Genomic DNA, 16469 nt, shown 5'->3' on the forward strand with positions numbered 1-16469 from the left:
CAAAGAGATAAAAGGTCTTCCAGCTGCTGGTGGCTCATAATAGAGATTGAGCTTTTAAGGGACTCTGGAAAATTGGGCTTTATAGCATATAGCCCCCTCCTTCCGCAGTTGGATTCTCAGTTTGTTAGGGCAGACCCCATGGGATACCATTACATTGCCAGGAAACAGGAATTGAAGAGCTGATTTCTGAGATCATCATTTTGAGCTGCAGCCAGCAATTAGTCAGGCAATACAAGTGCCCTTAGAAGCATCAAGGTGTAGATTTTTCTGAGAAATCTGATACTAGTGGAAATAGCTGTGAAATCCAGGAAGTGTCTTCCAAGGATCAAGCAGTGAACTGCCATCTCTGAGCTGTCTGGACAGAGAGATACAACCACCAATATGATAATAGTTGACTGCAAAGGTATGCATATGTTGGTCTAAGTAGGCCTGACTACTATAATACCAGGTGCCTTGCCAAATGGCCTTGTGGCCAAGGAAGAGGGAATATCTGTGATAATACTAGGATATCTTTTTTGTTTTTATTTTTGTAAACTGGGCATTTATAGCAGAATTTAGCCTCAGAGCTTGTGGGATACCCATTGGATGAAATAAATTAACTGCTGTCCTATGTATGTGGAAGGGTACTAGTTATATACCATTCCTGGGAGAAATAAGAAAATAGTGACTTTCCTCTATATGTGAGAACCAAGGTATCCTTTCCCTGGCATCATCTTGTGAATTCAGCCTGCAGAGCATGAATGAAGGATCCCAGGGGACTCTGGGGACATAGTATGGCAGAAGGAGAGGGGAATATCTATGGCTCTTTGCTCCAATTCTGAGGGATTTGCCTTTTACCCAGGAGAACTGGTCTTGTTTTTCTAGGTAGCTAAAGATGCTTGTCTTGTCTTGTCTTTCTTTTTTTTTTAATCTGTTGCTGTGTAACAAGTTATTCCAACATTTAGTGACTTAAAACATTTATCATCGCAGTCTCTGTGAGTTAGGAATCATGGCATGGCTTAGATGAGTCCTCCACTTCAGGGTTCATCTGGAGATTATTCTCAAGGAGTCATCCAGGGCTGGTTGTCACCTCAGAGCTTGAGTGGGGAAGGATCCTGTTCACAGCTCACTCATGTGACTGTCAACAGGATTCAGGTCTTTGTCATATGGGCTTTCTAATATGGCAGCTTGCTTCATCCAAGCACAGAAGACAGTCTTTTATAACCTAATCACAAAAGTGCTATCTACCACCTTAGCCACATACTGTTCCTTGGAAGTTAGTCATCAAATTCAGCTCACAGTCAAGGAAGGTGTGGATTGGGGGCCACACTGCTAAGTAGTCCACCTCTCTGTTCTGGCCTACTTTTTCCTTTCTGAGTATACTGGAATTTAATCACATGCTAGGCAATTAAAATGTGGCATTATAGTTGCACAGCAGAGCTCCATAGCACTTTAAGTATCTTTTATGAGACATGGGATTTCTTTCACACCAAGTGAGAATGGCTATTGAGGCAAGAAGCAAGAGCAGTAGATGTTTATGCGGATGAACAAATTAATCTGCATGTGAAATCCCAGTGAAATTGACATGAAATAAAAATTTCATGCCTTACAGTGTATCAGTGTTGCCCATGAAATGAGATTAAAAGGAATTTCTGATTTTACACTTGTCATACTTTTTATGCGGCTTGCGTTTTTCTCTTCTGAAGAATTGGGTGTGAACCTAGGGGTCAACTTTAGAGTTGGTGTTTTATATTTTCTGTTCATCTTCTTTTCCTCCTGAGAGCAGGTTTCCTTACACAGAACAGAGATGGGAGCAAATTAGATGGTCTCAGATCTAAAAATGAAATCTGATTTGAAAAACCAGTAGCGAGCTTCCTATCCCCTGTCTCAAGAGAACTGACTTCAGGAAAGGTCACTGGACCAAAAGCGTTCCTCACCATTCCTCTTCCTCCTGTATATCAGCATTGGGTTGGGTCCTGGTGGAAAGGAAGGAAAGGAAAAAAAGTGTTATGTGTGAGGCTTCCCCTGGGCCAGTGCTGCTATTTGACAGAGTGACAGACAGAAAGGAGGGAGGGAGGGAGGATGTTCTGTACCCCACCTACATAGACCGCTACTCCTGTGAGAGCACACAGCTCTTTCTCAGGAAGTGAGTCCCACCCCACCCCATGTGATGTCTTAAGCCTCTGTTTCCCTTTGCCTCTCTGGCTATGGAGTTAAGGAAATGGAACATGTAGATATAGCTTATTCATTTCCTCATCCAGGGTCTGACTGCTACAGTCTAACAAGAAGCTCAGGAACTAGAAGGGAATCCCATATGCCCATGAGCTATCATTTCCAAGGCCTTGTGGGACAATATATAGGCGCCCCTATTAAAATATTCCCCATTCCTCTGCTGCCATAAAAGATGGCAGCCTGTCCTCTCCTCAAGGTAGGTCACTTCAGCTTCTCGTTTCTATTTGGTTTTCTTTTCTGGCTGAAACTGTCACTCAGACTCAGTGTCAGATGCTTTTGCTCATTGGCTGGTACTCTTACCACCTGAGCCATGCCACCAACTCCAGCTTCTAGTTTTTAGAGCTCAGTAAAAAAAAGTAGACTGCTTCTTCAAGTGGGGGTTCAGGTGTGAGTGCATGGATACCACACTGTCCAGGGGTATAGACTAGACCTGAGTAGCAGTCTTGTCACAAAAGTATGATAGCATAAGACAAGGACTCAGGGGTCCAGTAAGGTTGGGGCTCTAATTGAACCTTAGCTAGCTGCAGTGAGTAAGTTAGTCTTTCCATAGTAGTTGGAGAGACTAAGTAACTTAGTTGGACTTAGTCATTCTCCTTAGTAGTTGTATTAGGTACTTTTCTTGTTGCTGTGACAAAATGCCTGACAGAAACAACTTAAAGGAAGAGAGGAAGGTAAGCAGAGCAGCTTACATCATGGTGGACAGGAAGCGGAGAGAAAATGGAACAGATCATACCCAGGATAACTTTCAAAGAAATGCCCCCATGACCTATTTCCCCAGATAGGTTCTACCTCTCAAAGTCCCCAAAACCCCGTCCCCCCAAACTACACCTCTTGCTAGGGATCAAGTGTTTAACACATACACCTATGGGGGCTCTTCAGAATGTCCCTAACTGTACTGAATCTATCAAACAATAGCCACTACACTGGACTGATAGAAGTCTTCATTACTTGAATGTTCCTTACAACCCCTGACAGTAAGGTCTCCACCAGTGATCATTTAAACACATATTATAAGATGGATATTATCACTATCATAAACCAGGGAACTCAAGCTTAGCGCAGGGAAATCAGGTTACTACCAAACTTCCAGGCAGCCAAGGTTCATCCTGAAGTGTTACCCAGCCAAGCTTTTATATTCATGTGAGCTTTCCCTGTTCAGTAACTGTCTTTGGTGGTTTCCCCTTGAGGATATCAAAGCCCCCTTCAAATCTGGGAGTCCTTGTCACTTCTGGAGTAGCCAGAGTCGTACCCCTTTAGACCAACATCTTGGTAATAATAAACACACTGTCCTCTCAGCTTCAAAGTTGGTAGGTCTGCCTCTCTATCATCCCGTCTGGTTTTTATGCTGGAGAATAAAATTCTGAATGTTTAGAATTTATGACCAAGGCTTTTCTTCCATGGAGACAGTATGAAGCAAGAGGAAGACCACATGTCCTGCAGTTAGAAGACCCAGATCCCAGCCCCAGTCCCAGTCCTAGTAGGCAAGCTGCAGGACTGCCAGGAGCCCCACTGCTCACTGACTGACAAAATGGCATGGCCGTGATCATCCTCCTCCTCCTCTCCTTTTATAGGCTGCTGCAGGATTTTTTATGAGCCTGTGGGAGAAAATGGAAGGCACTGTGTATATCATTATACCACTGCTATCACTGGCAGCAGTGTTCACTGAGCACGTTCCTGAGGTACCCACATTGCCACATACCTGAGTTTTAGAGATAGCAGACTAACTATGGAAAGGGTCAAAAGGGGTTCACTTCTCCTATACCCTTGGGTTACAGCCTCATAATGTCTCCTGGAAAGCATCTTCAGCTATTTAGTAACTGAACACCACCAAGGTTGGGGGTAGGGCAAGGGGGTACTTTGAGCCTCAGCTTAACTCAGAGGAAGTGAGTCTTCAAGCAAAGAATAACAAGCTACAGAAACCATCAGATATTGACTCGGAAGAACATACTATTCAGAAGCTGCTGACAGTCAGGACTCTCCCCTTCCTTGGCCATCACCCCCTCCCCAAGTCTGTTTGCTTCTACAGTGAATACCCTGGTTCTAGGACATAGGCTTGGTGCCCTACCCCCACACCATCTTTCCTGCTCACTTGTTCTTCTCTCTGGTCAACCCTCTGAATCTTTAATAAATTATCAACATGCTTTCTCATCCATCTGCTGGCGCCAGACCTCCATGTAGGCTGCCTTCTCCATACCCCTGAGAGAGCTCATTGTTTGATTAATCTTTCAGGCCCCTCCCACAGAAAGCTCACTGTCTGCACCCACTCTTCTGTGGCATCAAGTTCTAAGGCGTTTTCTTGGCCTTGATGCTAGCCTCTAATGCTTGTTCCTGAGTGAGCTGCAGATGAGGTCTTGAACAGCAGGTGACTTGTGTATAGGACTCGGAAGCCAGTAGGCCCTGGCAGCATCAGTGCTTTTGGACCATGGAAGCATGGCTCCGCTGCCTGCCCTTCCTGGGTCTTTAGTGCTAGGGTATTTCATGGGCTCTCTGGTCAGCTTCCAGGTAGGGACCTGTATCCTTCTTCTGGAGGCACAAGAGGCTGGAGGGCTCAGACAACAGTGTCTGTTGCTTGTCCAGTTCTACCTCTCAGCTTCAAAATCCCCTTCCTCCCCTAAACGGTGAACCTGTGATTCTTTGCATAGCACAGAGGCTGGTTCAGTGCTCTGATTGCAATAACAATTCTGGCTCCTGTTTACTGAGCAACTATTAAACACTAGGTACTTTCTGTGCCGTATCAGCAATCTTCACTGCAAGCCTGGAAAGAAAGGACTTCTTTCCTTCCTTGTGCAGGCCACAGATTGAGGCTTGGAGGAGGTAAGTGACAAGGGCATGTGACTAGTTCTTGACAGAGTTAAAGGTCCCTTTAACTAGAGCTGCTGCTGCATTGTTTTAGGTCTCCTCATCCTCCTGCCTGTCATAGTCCCTTACTCAGTTAGGACCATGTAGAACCATTTATGGCAGATGCCCTCCCAGCCCACATCAGATCCAGCTCCGCCAAACAGGGCTTATCTGCAGATTTCGACTGATGTTAGAAATTTATTTTTAAAAGTCCCTGCTTGCCAAGCATCTGCTACTGTACAATATATTAATAATCTAGGGGGATATATCTACAAGTTAGCAATTGTTATCTTCCTTTGCTATGTGAAGAAAATGAAGCTGAGCAAAGTCAAAGTCACAGGTGACACAGGGACCTAGTTGAACCTCAGTTGTAAAATGGTATTTTCAACATTCTGTTCCAATTCCCCATGCATACTGAACATCGGCTACAGCAGGGCTTCTGCTTGTCTGTGCTATGAGAGCTTTAGCAAGAGAGCTTTGGGCAAGCTCACAGATGAGCTCACAGCCGCTGGAGAGGTAGGCTATTTATTCCAGGCCCCATGCTAGTAGGTTGTATCCAGAGCCCTGGACCAGGAGTCCGAACTGCTGTTCTCTATTCTATCTACCTGTCCCTTGCTTCTTCACCCCCATGAGATTCAGCTTTCCTCCTCCAAGAATTCAGCTTTCCTCCTTTAAGAATCTCTCTTTAGGGAGATAGGAAGGGATGGGAAGGGGAAACAAAGGAGGAGGCAACAATGCTTGATAAGAAATGTACTCATTATCTTGCCCATGTAATTGTAACCCCTCTGTATGGTATTTTCACACAAAAAAAGAATCTCTCTTTACTACTCAAGGTGTTATACCTGTGCCTAACTATGTGTGTGCTTCTGGGTTATTGCACTGATACACATACCTCCTTAGATGCTATCTCCAAGGCAAGAGAAGTGACTTTTGTCTCTCAAAAGCTCTCCAAAATGTCAGCTTCTGAATAACTTTCATCATAAAACCTGGGCCTTGAGGTCTCACTTGCCACTGTGGAGGGGAGGGGAGAATGGAGGGGAGATGACAGCCAGATTCAAGTTAATATTCAGGGCCTGACCCCACCAGGGAGTTCTAGAGCATCTTCCTCCATGGCAGTCAAGAAACTTGACCACTGGCTATGTCCCCCTTCCAGCAGTGGCCACCTTCTGGGTCTTTTTGCTCTGGGTCTCTTTCTTCCTGTCTCTGAGGGATACAAGGAAGTTCTGTGGAGCTCACTGATTTGTTATGTCCCATTCCTAAGACGGTCAGTTACCCCAGTCCCTGACATCTGGCTGTTGGTGCCGAGCGAGCATGTTCGTTGCTGTACTCTCAGCCTGGTCTTCTCCAAACCCCTCCAGGCCTTGAAGGACCCTACCATTTACCAGCCAATAACCCTAATCACATTGTTCTGCTCCCTCCCCATTGCTTCTAATTGAGTTAGGGTTGTGTCCAAAGGCAGGCAAGTCCAAGGCCTCTTCTCACACTGGGGGCTGTTTCAAAACCGATTGCTTTCCTGGACATAATAGTTTCTAATGTACAACGAATCAGCTCTGTTTAGACAGAATAGCTTAATCGTGGATCATCTTCACCATGTCTGTGGGGCAGGAATTGGGAGCACCTTGGCTGGGCATTGCTGGCCTAACAGTCCTTGTTACATTGGAATCAGAAGACTGCTGTGACTCTTGTCATCTTGAAGGTGTGTGGGTCCCCTTCCCAAGTGGTGCTGAGGTGGGCAGGTGGCCTTGGCGACTCTTATCAAGATGACAGTGCATGGCTGCTTGAGGATCCTCACAGCATGGCGGCAGGCATTGTTCCATGTCACCAAGGAAGAAGCTGCGGAGCTTCATATGACCTGCCCTGATTCAAAGAGGGAATGCACCATGAGGCGTGAGGACCAGATAGTGAAAATCCTGGAAGCTATCTGCCAACTTTTTAAAGCATAAAAGGCTGAGTCTTTTGCTGACCGGGGAATGAATTTTCTGACTTTTCTCCTCCCTTTCTCCATAAGGGGATGTTTGCTACACTCAGTCCTGTTCTTAGGGACATAGAGATGGATAAAGCCATGAATCTTGCCTTAGAGGACCTCAAACAAAATGAGGACATAGCCTCCTCATAAGATGTCCTAGAAAAGAGATACCTACAGAATTATAGGAGCACAAAGGACAGATCATTTACCTATTAGGATATATGGTAATATTTTCACAGAAGAGACATTTGCCCTGAGTTTTGAAGAATGACTAAGAACTCCTCAAATGGGGAGAAAAAGGAAGACATTAGATGAACGATGGCAGAGAGCTATGACAGAATATGCGTCTATGATTGTGAAAAGTCCAGAAGGCCCTAACAGGGAGCTGAGCCTTATGCATCCGGACCATGGAGGACTTCAATCCAGGGGAGAGCATGGCATTGCTATGCAATGGGCAGGACAGGACTGTCAGAAAGACTGGAATGGAGGCTGCTATAGTAACCCTGAGGAAGAGGAAAGACTTCCTGAACTGGGACAGGGGAACCCAAGAGGGTGGGCCTTAGAAGGTTGGATTAGCAGGATATGGGGAGAAAGTATTTCTGGATACCTGCAAGCCACAACTTACCTTTCTTTCAGCTCTGCCTGGCCTGAGCACAGCAGCTCCACTTTCTGTGAATAGGCTGTCTGACTTGCACTGTGAACCTGCAGACTTTGCTCTGCTAGAACAAACTGGGCAGAATCACCAGGCCACAGAGTATGCCTTGCCCACTGGGCTAGGACTGGGGATCTTGAGTGTTTCAGGCGACAGACTTCTTTGAGAGTCGAGTGAAAACTAAACAATCTTCCCAGAAAAAAGAAAATCCCATTTGCACAAATGGTTTACAAACAATTTTAGAGAGCTCAATCTCTTTGTAGCCCATCTCTGGGGGCTCTGGACCCCAAATTAAAATCCCAAGAAGAAATGAGAAAATAAGGGCAAATGTCGGACTCCCCAAACATCTGTTATTAACTTCCCTTCTTTATGCTTCCACCCCTGCCCATAATTGGGCCACCCTGAGATAACGGGAAACAGAAGGAAGTGTTTACCCGCTGATGGCCCTGGTGGCACTAGCCTCACTTGGTGGGTTTATTTCCACTATTATAGTAATTTTCAGACTACAGGCTACAATTTCCACTTGCAGCAAAGGTATTAAATTGAAATTACCCCAGATGTAATTGTCATACCAAATAAACCCAAACACTTGGAAGTGAATGCTTTCTCAAGATGAACTTTTATTGCTTGCACTGATGTTTTAGGGCTCTGCCTCTTTAAACCTGCTATATTTAAGTGTATGAGGTAGAGAGGATCAGGGGACAGTATGTTGTAGTCAGTTGAAACTTCTGTCCCAGAACACAGCATGGGGAGGCCTCTTCTCTGGTCACAGCACAGAAGAATAGAAAGGCACAGGCTTGGGGGCAAAGCTCAGGACTTGGAGTTTGGTCTCTGCAGCTGTTGGGTACCCCTGAACACTAACTCAGACACACATGAAATATAACAGTTGTTTTCTATAAGAACTTAGGATGGCTCTAAACCCAGTTGCTCCCAGATGGAAGGGATTCAAATTCAGTCATTCTCACAGCTCTCTCTTATGGCCAAGTGAGTTCTGAAGGCCTTACTCAGTGCTAAGCAGGTAGGGAGATGCTGCAAGACTAAGCACCTATCTTTACTTTGGCCATTCTGTTGCCCAGGGTCTTACACCCTCAGATCTGCTTTGTTTCCAAAGGTTTTGCTAATCTTCTACCTTTCCTTCCCAGATGCACACTGCTGATGTACTGTACAGACCTTCCACCCACCAGTATTATCATCACCTTCCACAACGAGGCCCGCTCCACCCTGCTCAGAACCATCCGCAGGTAAGGCAGGCTTTCTTGTTTGAGGGTCAGCATTGACCTGACACTAAGTGAGAGTATGTCTGCTCATTAGGAACCAGGCTTGTGATTAGAATCAATGCTTGTGACTATATGCTGGGCATTACCCTGTATCTGTCACTCATCACATTCCAGTGAGGGAGATCATCAACCTATTAGAAAGAAAGACAGTCCCATGTTAGGTAACTTCTAGAAGTTCAGCGAGAATAAACAGAGGAGCTCTGCCCTGAGCCCTTGCCCCTCACCCTGTGCTAGACTGCTTGAGAAGTGGCCATTGGTTTGGTTCATCCACATGAACCTGGTACCCAGCAGATGATGATGGTGGTAGGGCTGAGACTTGGCTCTACTCTCCTCCCCAAGGAAGAGTCATACAACTTCATAGGCCATGTCTGGGCATATCTGAGTTTTCTTGGTCACAACTGAAGGAGGAATCAAGTCCCAGGAAGCCTGAGTGTGATACTATCCCCAGTATTAGGCTGAGATCAGAACATGAGTCAACTCAGGGCTACTCATCCCTATATCCTATCTCTCAGTAGTCTCCCACCAAATGCCAGGGCAATGGTAGTACATATCAGAGAGCCATGTATAAACTTTCTTGGCATCTACCATTTACCCATGGGCCTCTTTGTCTACCTTCAGTGCATACTCTGGTTCATGTTCATGCCCTAAGAGGTCTGTCTTGGATAGATTTTCCATATGCACAAATTGCTGTGTCAACCCCAGCTAAGACTGTCCCTAGAACACAGAGCTAGCCCCCAGGAGACCTGGCTTCCTCTCTCAGATTCAAATGACCATTGGGGGTTTTGCCTTTTCCCTACGCCATGCCTCTTTCTCTCCTTATGCTCACCTTCTCTCTCTATGTCAGCTGCCCCAGTCTCCTTTGGTCCCTCAGGGTTCTAGCAGCATCTGCAGGAAAGGTAGTCCTGGTTTTCAGGAAGGCCCTGCTCATCTGCAGCAGGCCCGAGCTCCTGTCTCAGCTGGAGAGGTGGGTAAGCCATTGCATTGGCCTATCTACTTTTCAGTCAAATTAAGTTTTAAGTCATGTGACTACGAAAGCCCTGACTCAAGGTTCCTCTTCCCCACAACCTGGACCAGGCTAACCTACTTCCAGCGGTGGCACTCAGATCAGTAAGGGAGACGAGGGGCTGGTGTTGTACAACTACCTCCTCCAGCCAAGCCGCTGGTGTCCATGGAGGCTCCAGGCCCCTGTGACACACAGTCTGTTAGAGCCAACCCCTTCTGCTGGGCAGCACATGGGATGGTTGTCTGGAGCCATTGAGAAGAAATTAGATTAAATATGAGTCAGGAGTATGTCAAGCACAGTAAATCTTTTATTATCTCCATTGGACAAGCCATACTATCTCTCTTTTTCCATGCCTCGTGTCTTGGTTCTGGGGAAGTTCCAGGTGGAACAAAGCAAGTTTAACAGCAGGCTTGTCCCCAAAGGGTATACTGTGCCTCATTCTTCTTAATGCTAAATAATGAATGTCCACTCTGCAGGGCCAGTGCATCCCTTGGAAACACAGGGAGGTGCCTGCTCAGGCCTGCTGGGGGGAAGCCATATCTGCTGCCCACATGTCTTTAGCTGCTTCCCCTCCATTGCCAGCCATCTCGCAGTTAAATGTGACTTCCCAGCAAGCCAACATCTCTTGTTGGGAAAATATACCTGGTCACTGTCAAGTGTTACTGTCGAATAATAAAGTGCTTTGCCTACTCATAAACCTGAGTAGATATGTGATGAGAACTGGGTTAAAGGGTGGCTCGTATGTCCAGGTGTCCTCTCGTTACTGGAGAAAGAAGCGCCATGTCTCAGCCCTGCTGCCATCATCATCTGCCGGGCACCAGGTCATGTAGATGGACCAAATCCAAGGCTGCCTGTGCCTTCCCTGCTGTCCTAGTGGTGGCCTTATCATAGGAAACCATTAGCATCCCAGAAAGGCTACTGATTTTCAGCTGGCCTCTGCTTCTAGGACTTGAGGGCCCCTTCCCACCCCTGCCACCAGCAGGGTTCCCTGGGCCTTTCTCTGACAATCAGCACTCAAGTACCTATTAATACAATCTTCAATGAGGTAAACGGTGAGTAGACTTCATTTCTTGGTTAACTTCTCTATGACTCAGTTTATTAACCGAGGCGATGAGAGTACAATTGTACTTAGCACGTATAAGTGTTGTTAATTCCACTGAGGGAGTGAGAACTGCCTTGCCTTGGATAGAGAGAGCATCTGGTCAGCTTTGTGGTTAGTGTGCTCTCAAAAGAAGAGGTGTTGGGGGTAAAGGACACCTCACATGAAATCAGAAGTCCCTACCTTCACCATGTGGCCTTGGCAGATTATTAACCTCAAGTATATTTCCAACTCTTGTCACATTTTTTTTCACAATCAACTTTTCCCTCAGGAATGTCATGGGCCTTTTAGAGGCATGACGATATAGTGTGGGGCTCCCAGCTCCTCCTCTCCAGCGCTGTGTTTGTGTTCCCAAGAGCACTTGAGCTTCTGTCCTGTCTCTACCTCTTCAGCTCTAAGACACTTCTGTTTCCACTGCTCCTCCAACTCTTTATTCCAGTAACAATGACACTTAACAACAATAGTAATATGTTTACTCATCTTCAGCTTCATGGTCTACAGAGCACATCCCATCTCGCATTTCAGGCAGCACTCATGCTGAGCCTGGGAAATAGGTGGTACATGTTGTAGGCGCCATAGGGCTGGAGAGTCAGCAGCAGGCTTTCCGACTTCCCTGGGGAGACAGCTCAGCTCCTCTATCTGCTGGCCCAGTGAAGGGCTTTCCCCAGTGCCTTACACCCTGGGAGCATGGGGTTAGGGCTATCAACAGCACCATACTTTCCAGAAGTCACCATGCAATGCCAGACCATTTGGCTGAGAAAACCCTAAACCATTTCTGTTCCTGGGAGCTGCAGATATAAACCAAGCCCTCAGCTCAATCCAAGAGTGAAGCACAAAGAACTAAACAGGGCACTGACTCCATGTGTGACCAGATAGGTGCTTATATCATTAACCCACTGGGTGGAAAGAAATTTAAGGGGTGGAGACAAGATTACTTCCAGAAACTTGTGTCTATAGGCTCTTTAGCTCCCTTCTACTGTTCCTCATATGATGCACAAAAATACTTCCTAGGCCTGGGAAAGTTTTATGTTAAGTCAGGCCCAGAATTAGTTCATAAACATATAAGTAAGTACATTGGTGGTATTCAAGTGTATCTAAATGTATTAACTGCAATATGGTAGATTCAAGGGAGAACTCAAACAATGTAATTCCTTAGAAAGGCAAAGTCAGAATTCAATAAAATTAACACAAGAAAATGGATACTTGGAAGGGGTGAGATGGGCGCAAGGAGGGAAGGGTAGATGAATGAAGAGTCAATAATTCAATGTATAGCCTACAAAATTAAGACTAGCAAGGCGTGGGAGGGATAGCTGGGAATGTTGAAAGGGGTGACATTGATTGAGACGTACTGTAGTCATAAACTACCTTGTTAAATGGCGACTCCCTTGTACAACTACTTAAAGATAATAAAAAAATGTAAAAAGCACTTTCTATGTTGCCTTTGTCATTGACCAAAGGAAGTTCTTTCCTCTTTAACTTTCTAGAATTCTGGGATAGCTTTACCACCAGGTCTCTGCTGGGATGCTGCTTGAAGAACTGAAGAAAATTTGGACATGCTCTCTTCCTCTCTTCTGTACTTGGCCATCTTGTGACCTCTGCCCCTCCCAGCCCAGTCCTTTTAGCTCCCTAGGCTCTTAGTTAGTTAGGGAGCTGGGGCTGAAAAAGTTCATCTGGGGTTTCAGAGCCCAGCAAGAGGTCCAATGAGGTGGAGGACATAGAAGGAAAGAGAGAATCTCAGCCTTCGCACATTGGGGGCTTTCTTACTTGAGGCACAGTGCATCTTAACAGTGTTACAGAAAGTCCTGTGTCTAAGTAACACCAAGGCTGTCCCTTCCCCTTGTGGCATTCTTCAGTCCTTCACCTCCCATGGGGGATCAGGAGCATGCACTGTGTGTCACTCTACCTCCTGACTCTTCCCACTGTTGCTTTTAGGTAATCCCCTCGAGCTGGGGTAAGGAAAGGAATATTCTTAGATGGAGGTGGTTAAGAATTCAGATTCTGTGGCCAGATTTTCCCAGCTCTGCCCATGACAACTGTGTGACCCTGAGCAAACTACTTACTCTGTCTGCCCAAGAGAGACAATTAGTAATTCCCTGTCATGACTGTGGAGAAGTACCAAGTACAAATAGATGTATTAGCCTTCTCTAGAGGAGCAAAACCAATAGTGTGTGTGTGTGTGTGTGTGTGTGTGTGTGTGTGTGTGTGTGTGTGTAGGGACATGTTAGATTTATTTACAAGATCAAGGGCAGGATATAGTCTCACAATGGCCAAAGCTGGAGAGTCATAGAAATTAGTAGCTTCCTAAGCCAAGAAGCTGAAATGTTCAGCGATCAATGATGCAGATACGAGGACTGGAAGCAACTTGGGCAGTGGCTTGCATGAGCCCATGTTCAAAAACTGAAGAAGCTGGAGTCTGACATTCATCCACTAAAGCAGCAGCAGCAAAAATATATATACCCTCTGAAGGAAAGTTGAACTTACATGCACTGATGGATTTCCTCTTTGGCTTTTTGTTCCATCTGGGCCACCAGCCTATTGGACAGTGCTGTCCACATTCAGGATGGGTCTTCTCTCTTCAGTTTGCTGATCCATGTGTCAGTCTTCTCTGGAAACACTCTCACAGACAAACCCAGAAGAATGCTTTACTAATTTCTTGAGCTTTCTCAATCTAGTCAAGTTAATGATCAAGATGAACCATCACAATTGGCAAATCACAGAACAGTGCTTGGCACATTGGCAGCCTGCCCAGATAGCAACAGGTGTAACTGTGAGCCTCTGGCCCTGAGAGACAGCACTGAAAGAGAGCAGTGTTCCAGAACAGTGGCTCTCCAGGATAAGCATGTGTCAGAATCTCCTGGAAGGCTTGGTAGAACATGGTTTCTTGGGCTCCAGCCGCAGAGATTCTCACTCGGCAAGTCTGAGGTGGGGCCCAACATTTTGCATTTCTGACAAGTCCTCAGGTGATAGTGATGCTGTGGCTCAGAGATCAGACTTTGAATCATGGCTGCATGATGCCTACTGCTGTTTGTCACTTCACTAGTCTTAACAAGGTCCACATAGCAAAAGCAGCTCCCATGTGCCAGGTCTGGTGTTAAGCTATTCTCATGTGGTTGGAGAAACTGTAGTGCTTGAAGCTCAGTACTGACTGCTGGTGAGTAGAAGCTGCCCAGATATGTACTTGAACCCACACTGTCTCACTCCAGAAGTCAACTGTCAGCAGCCTTGGGGCAGGGGTGGGGGGAGTCTACATTCAACTGATATTTATGGAACGTTTGATAAAACCTGCCTGCGTACAGCACCGTGGAGTTCTCGAGGCAATTTCAAATACATTTCCTCGTTTCATACACACAAAAGCCTGTGAAGTAGGTCAAGTATTAATATATCTCCTGATTTTACAAGGGAAAGGTAATTACAGAAGGAGCGGAGGCTGGGAGCAGCCCGGTTCAGGACTACATAGCTAGTAAATGGCAGAACCCACCTAGACTGCGAGGCCCACACACCCTGCAGGGCCCTCCGAATCCCCCAGCTTCCATATGCCCCTCACAGTGTCTGTATAGAAGCCCCTGTGCAGCTGATGTAGGAAAACTCCATTCCAGAACAATCCAGAGAGACTGACTATTTTGCCAGTGAGGCGAGTACTTGCTTCCACAATAATGCCAGGTAGAAGGGACAACTGGATTGGGGTAGGATTGAAGTGAAGTCAAGCCTGCTCTTGGTTGGGCTGTGGAGGAAAGGAAGAATTTCTTTTGCTGTCAAGAGGCTGAGGGAAGGGAAAGAGACTGTAGGAACACAGGTGGGAAGCAGGGCCTGTGTATTCCCAAGGGAAGGCAGTCCAGGTTCCTGGAGCTAAACTTGACCTCCTTTCCAAGCTGCCCCATGTGCCCCAGAGCTCATGCCCATTTCAGGCCTTTCCAGCCAGGAGCCACTTTTAGGGAGACCCTGCTATCACTTCAATTGCTCTGATTAGAGGAGCAAAAACAAGCCAGGTGTTACCAGGAAATGGTCTAATTAGCACTTACTGCTGACAATTTCTTTTTTTTTTTCCTTTCTTTTTTTTCTTTACATTTTAAACCCTGGACATTTTTTTTAATTCACTAATCATCTCTCAGTTCAACCAGTGCAGAGCTGCACACGATTTACCTTTTGATGTTCACAGAAGAGAACTCTTGAATTTCAAAGAGCCGGCAGGGATTTGGGGAAATCGAATGCAGAAGCTACAGCCGTAATCAAACCTCATTAGAGGTTATTCTTCGAGCAGGGATTTTTTCCCCCTCTGTCTGCCTTGCTCTCCCCTCCCATCCTGATTAGAGGGCTGGTAGCTGGGTTTACTGTTTTCTTTGGGACAATCATAGTGAGCCATCTCTACCCACCACCTCCTGGTGGAGGCTGCAGCCTCTTTCCCCTCCTTCTCCCCCCACCCCCTCTAATTCCCCACAGACGGGATTTCTCTCTCCAACCTTAACACTAGTTGTCATGGTAAGAATTGAGGCTACATCAACAAAGATAGTTCCAGAAAAATTCCCTTCCAGGAGAGTCTATATCCTGCATAGAAAAAGGTCTGCACCAGAGAAATCAGGCACAGAATGGGTCTGAGCAGAGGGACATTCACAGCGCCTCTCCTATTACCCATCGGGAACCTCTTCTCTGACTTACACTGGAATCTGGGCATCCCACAGTGGCTGGTGTGGACCAGAGCTGTGTTTTGAGAAACTATGAGGTTGGAGATGTGCAGGAAAAATGGGATGCAACCATCTTAGGGAGGTCTGAGACCCAGAGTTAGTTCTAAAATCCAGCTTGTGTGCCTTGAGGGACTCAAAGCCCAGGAGAGGTACCTGAAATCAGTTCAATTAAAAACTCATTAATGACGCACAGCATAGTAACACTGCTACCATTTATCATCACATAGTGCCGAACATGATGCAAGTGCCTAATATACATTTTCTCCTTGAATTCTCTCAATAGCCCTGTGAAGTTGGTACTAAGCTCATCATCCCTCCTTTTTATGTGGGGTATGTGCTGCACAGAGCAGTACTGTAACTTGACCAGGATGATACAGCTTGGATTGAACCCACAGACTCCTGAAGGGAGAGCTGACTTTTCCTGAACTCATCATTTTGTACCCAGTGCCCAACACATAGTAGGATATGTACCAAATATCCCTCCAGGCAATGGCTCTGACAGTAGCAGAACATGAGAAGGAATATTGCTCAAGGATACTGCCTTCTAGAGAGAGTGGTTGGTGGAAGAAGCCTAAAACCATCTGCTTGGGTCAGGAAGTGATAAAAGCCATACAAAGCTTTGGATACAAGCCAAGGGATCCCACAGGAGGAAGCAATTAATTCTCACTAAGCAGATTGGAAAGCTGTTAGTGAGGAAGTGACATTTGAACTGGTCCTTGTGGGCAGTATAGGACCATTTCAAGC

The 16469-nt window shown here is 46.1% G+C and overlaps 1 protein-coding gene across 1 annotated transcript in view; it reads left to right on the forward strand.

Annotated features, from left to right (window-relative positions):
* The window catches only part of Galnt14 (polypeptide N-acetylgalactosaminyltransferase 14), a 210270-nt gene that overhangs the window by 153630 nt on the left and 40171 nt on the right, over positions 1-16469 (forward strand). Inside the window, exon 3 of the mRNA XM_013013786.1 lies at positions 8810-8908. Coding sequence (XP_012869240.1) covers positions 8810-8908 — 99 coding nt within the window. The remainder of the gene's footprint in view (positions 1-8809; positions 8909-16469) is intronic.

The sequence above is a fragment of the Dipodomys ordii genome, unplaced genomic scaffold (assembly GCF_000151885.1).
Source record: "Dipodomys ordii isolate 6190 unplaced genomic scaffold, Dord_2.0 Scaffold20, whole genome shotgun sequence".
NCBI lineage: Eukaryota > Metazoa > Chordata > Mammalia > Rodentia > Heteromyidae > Dipodomys > Dipodomys ordii.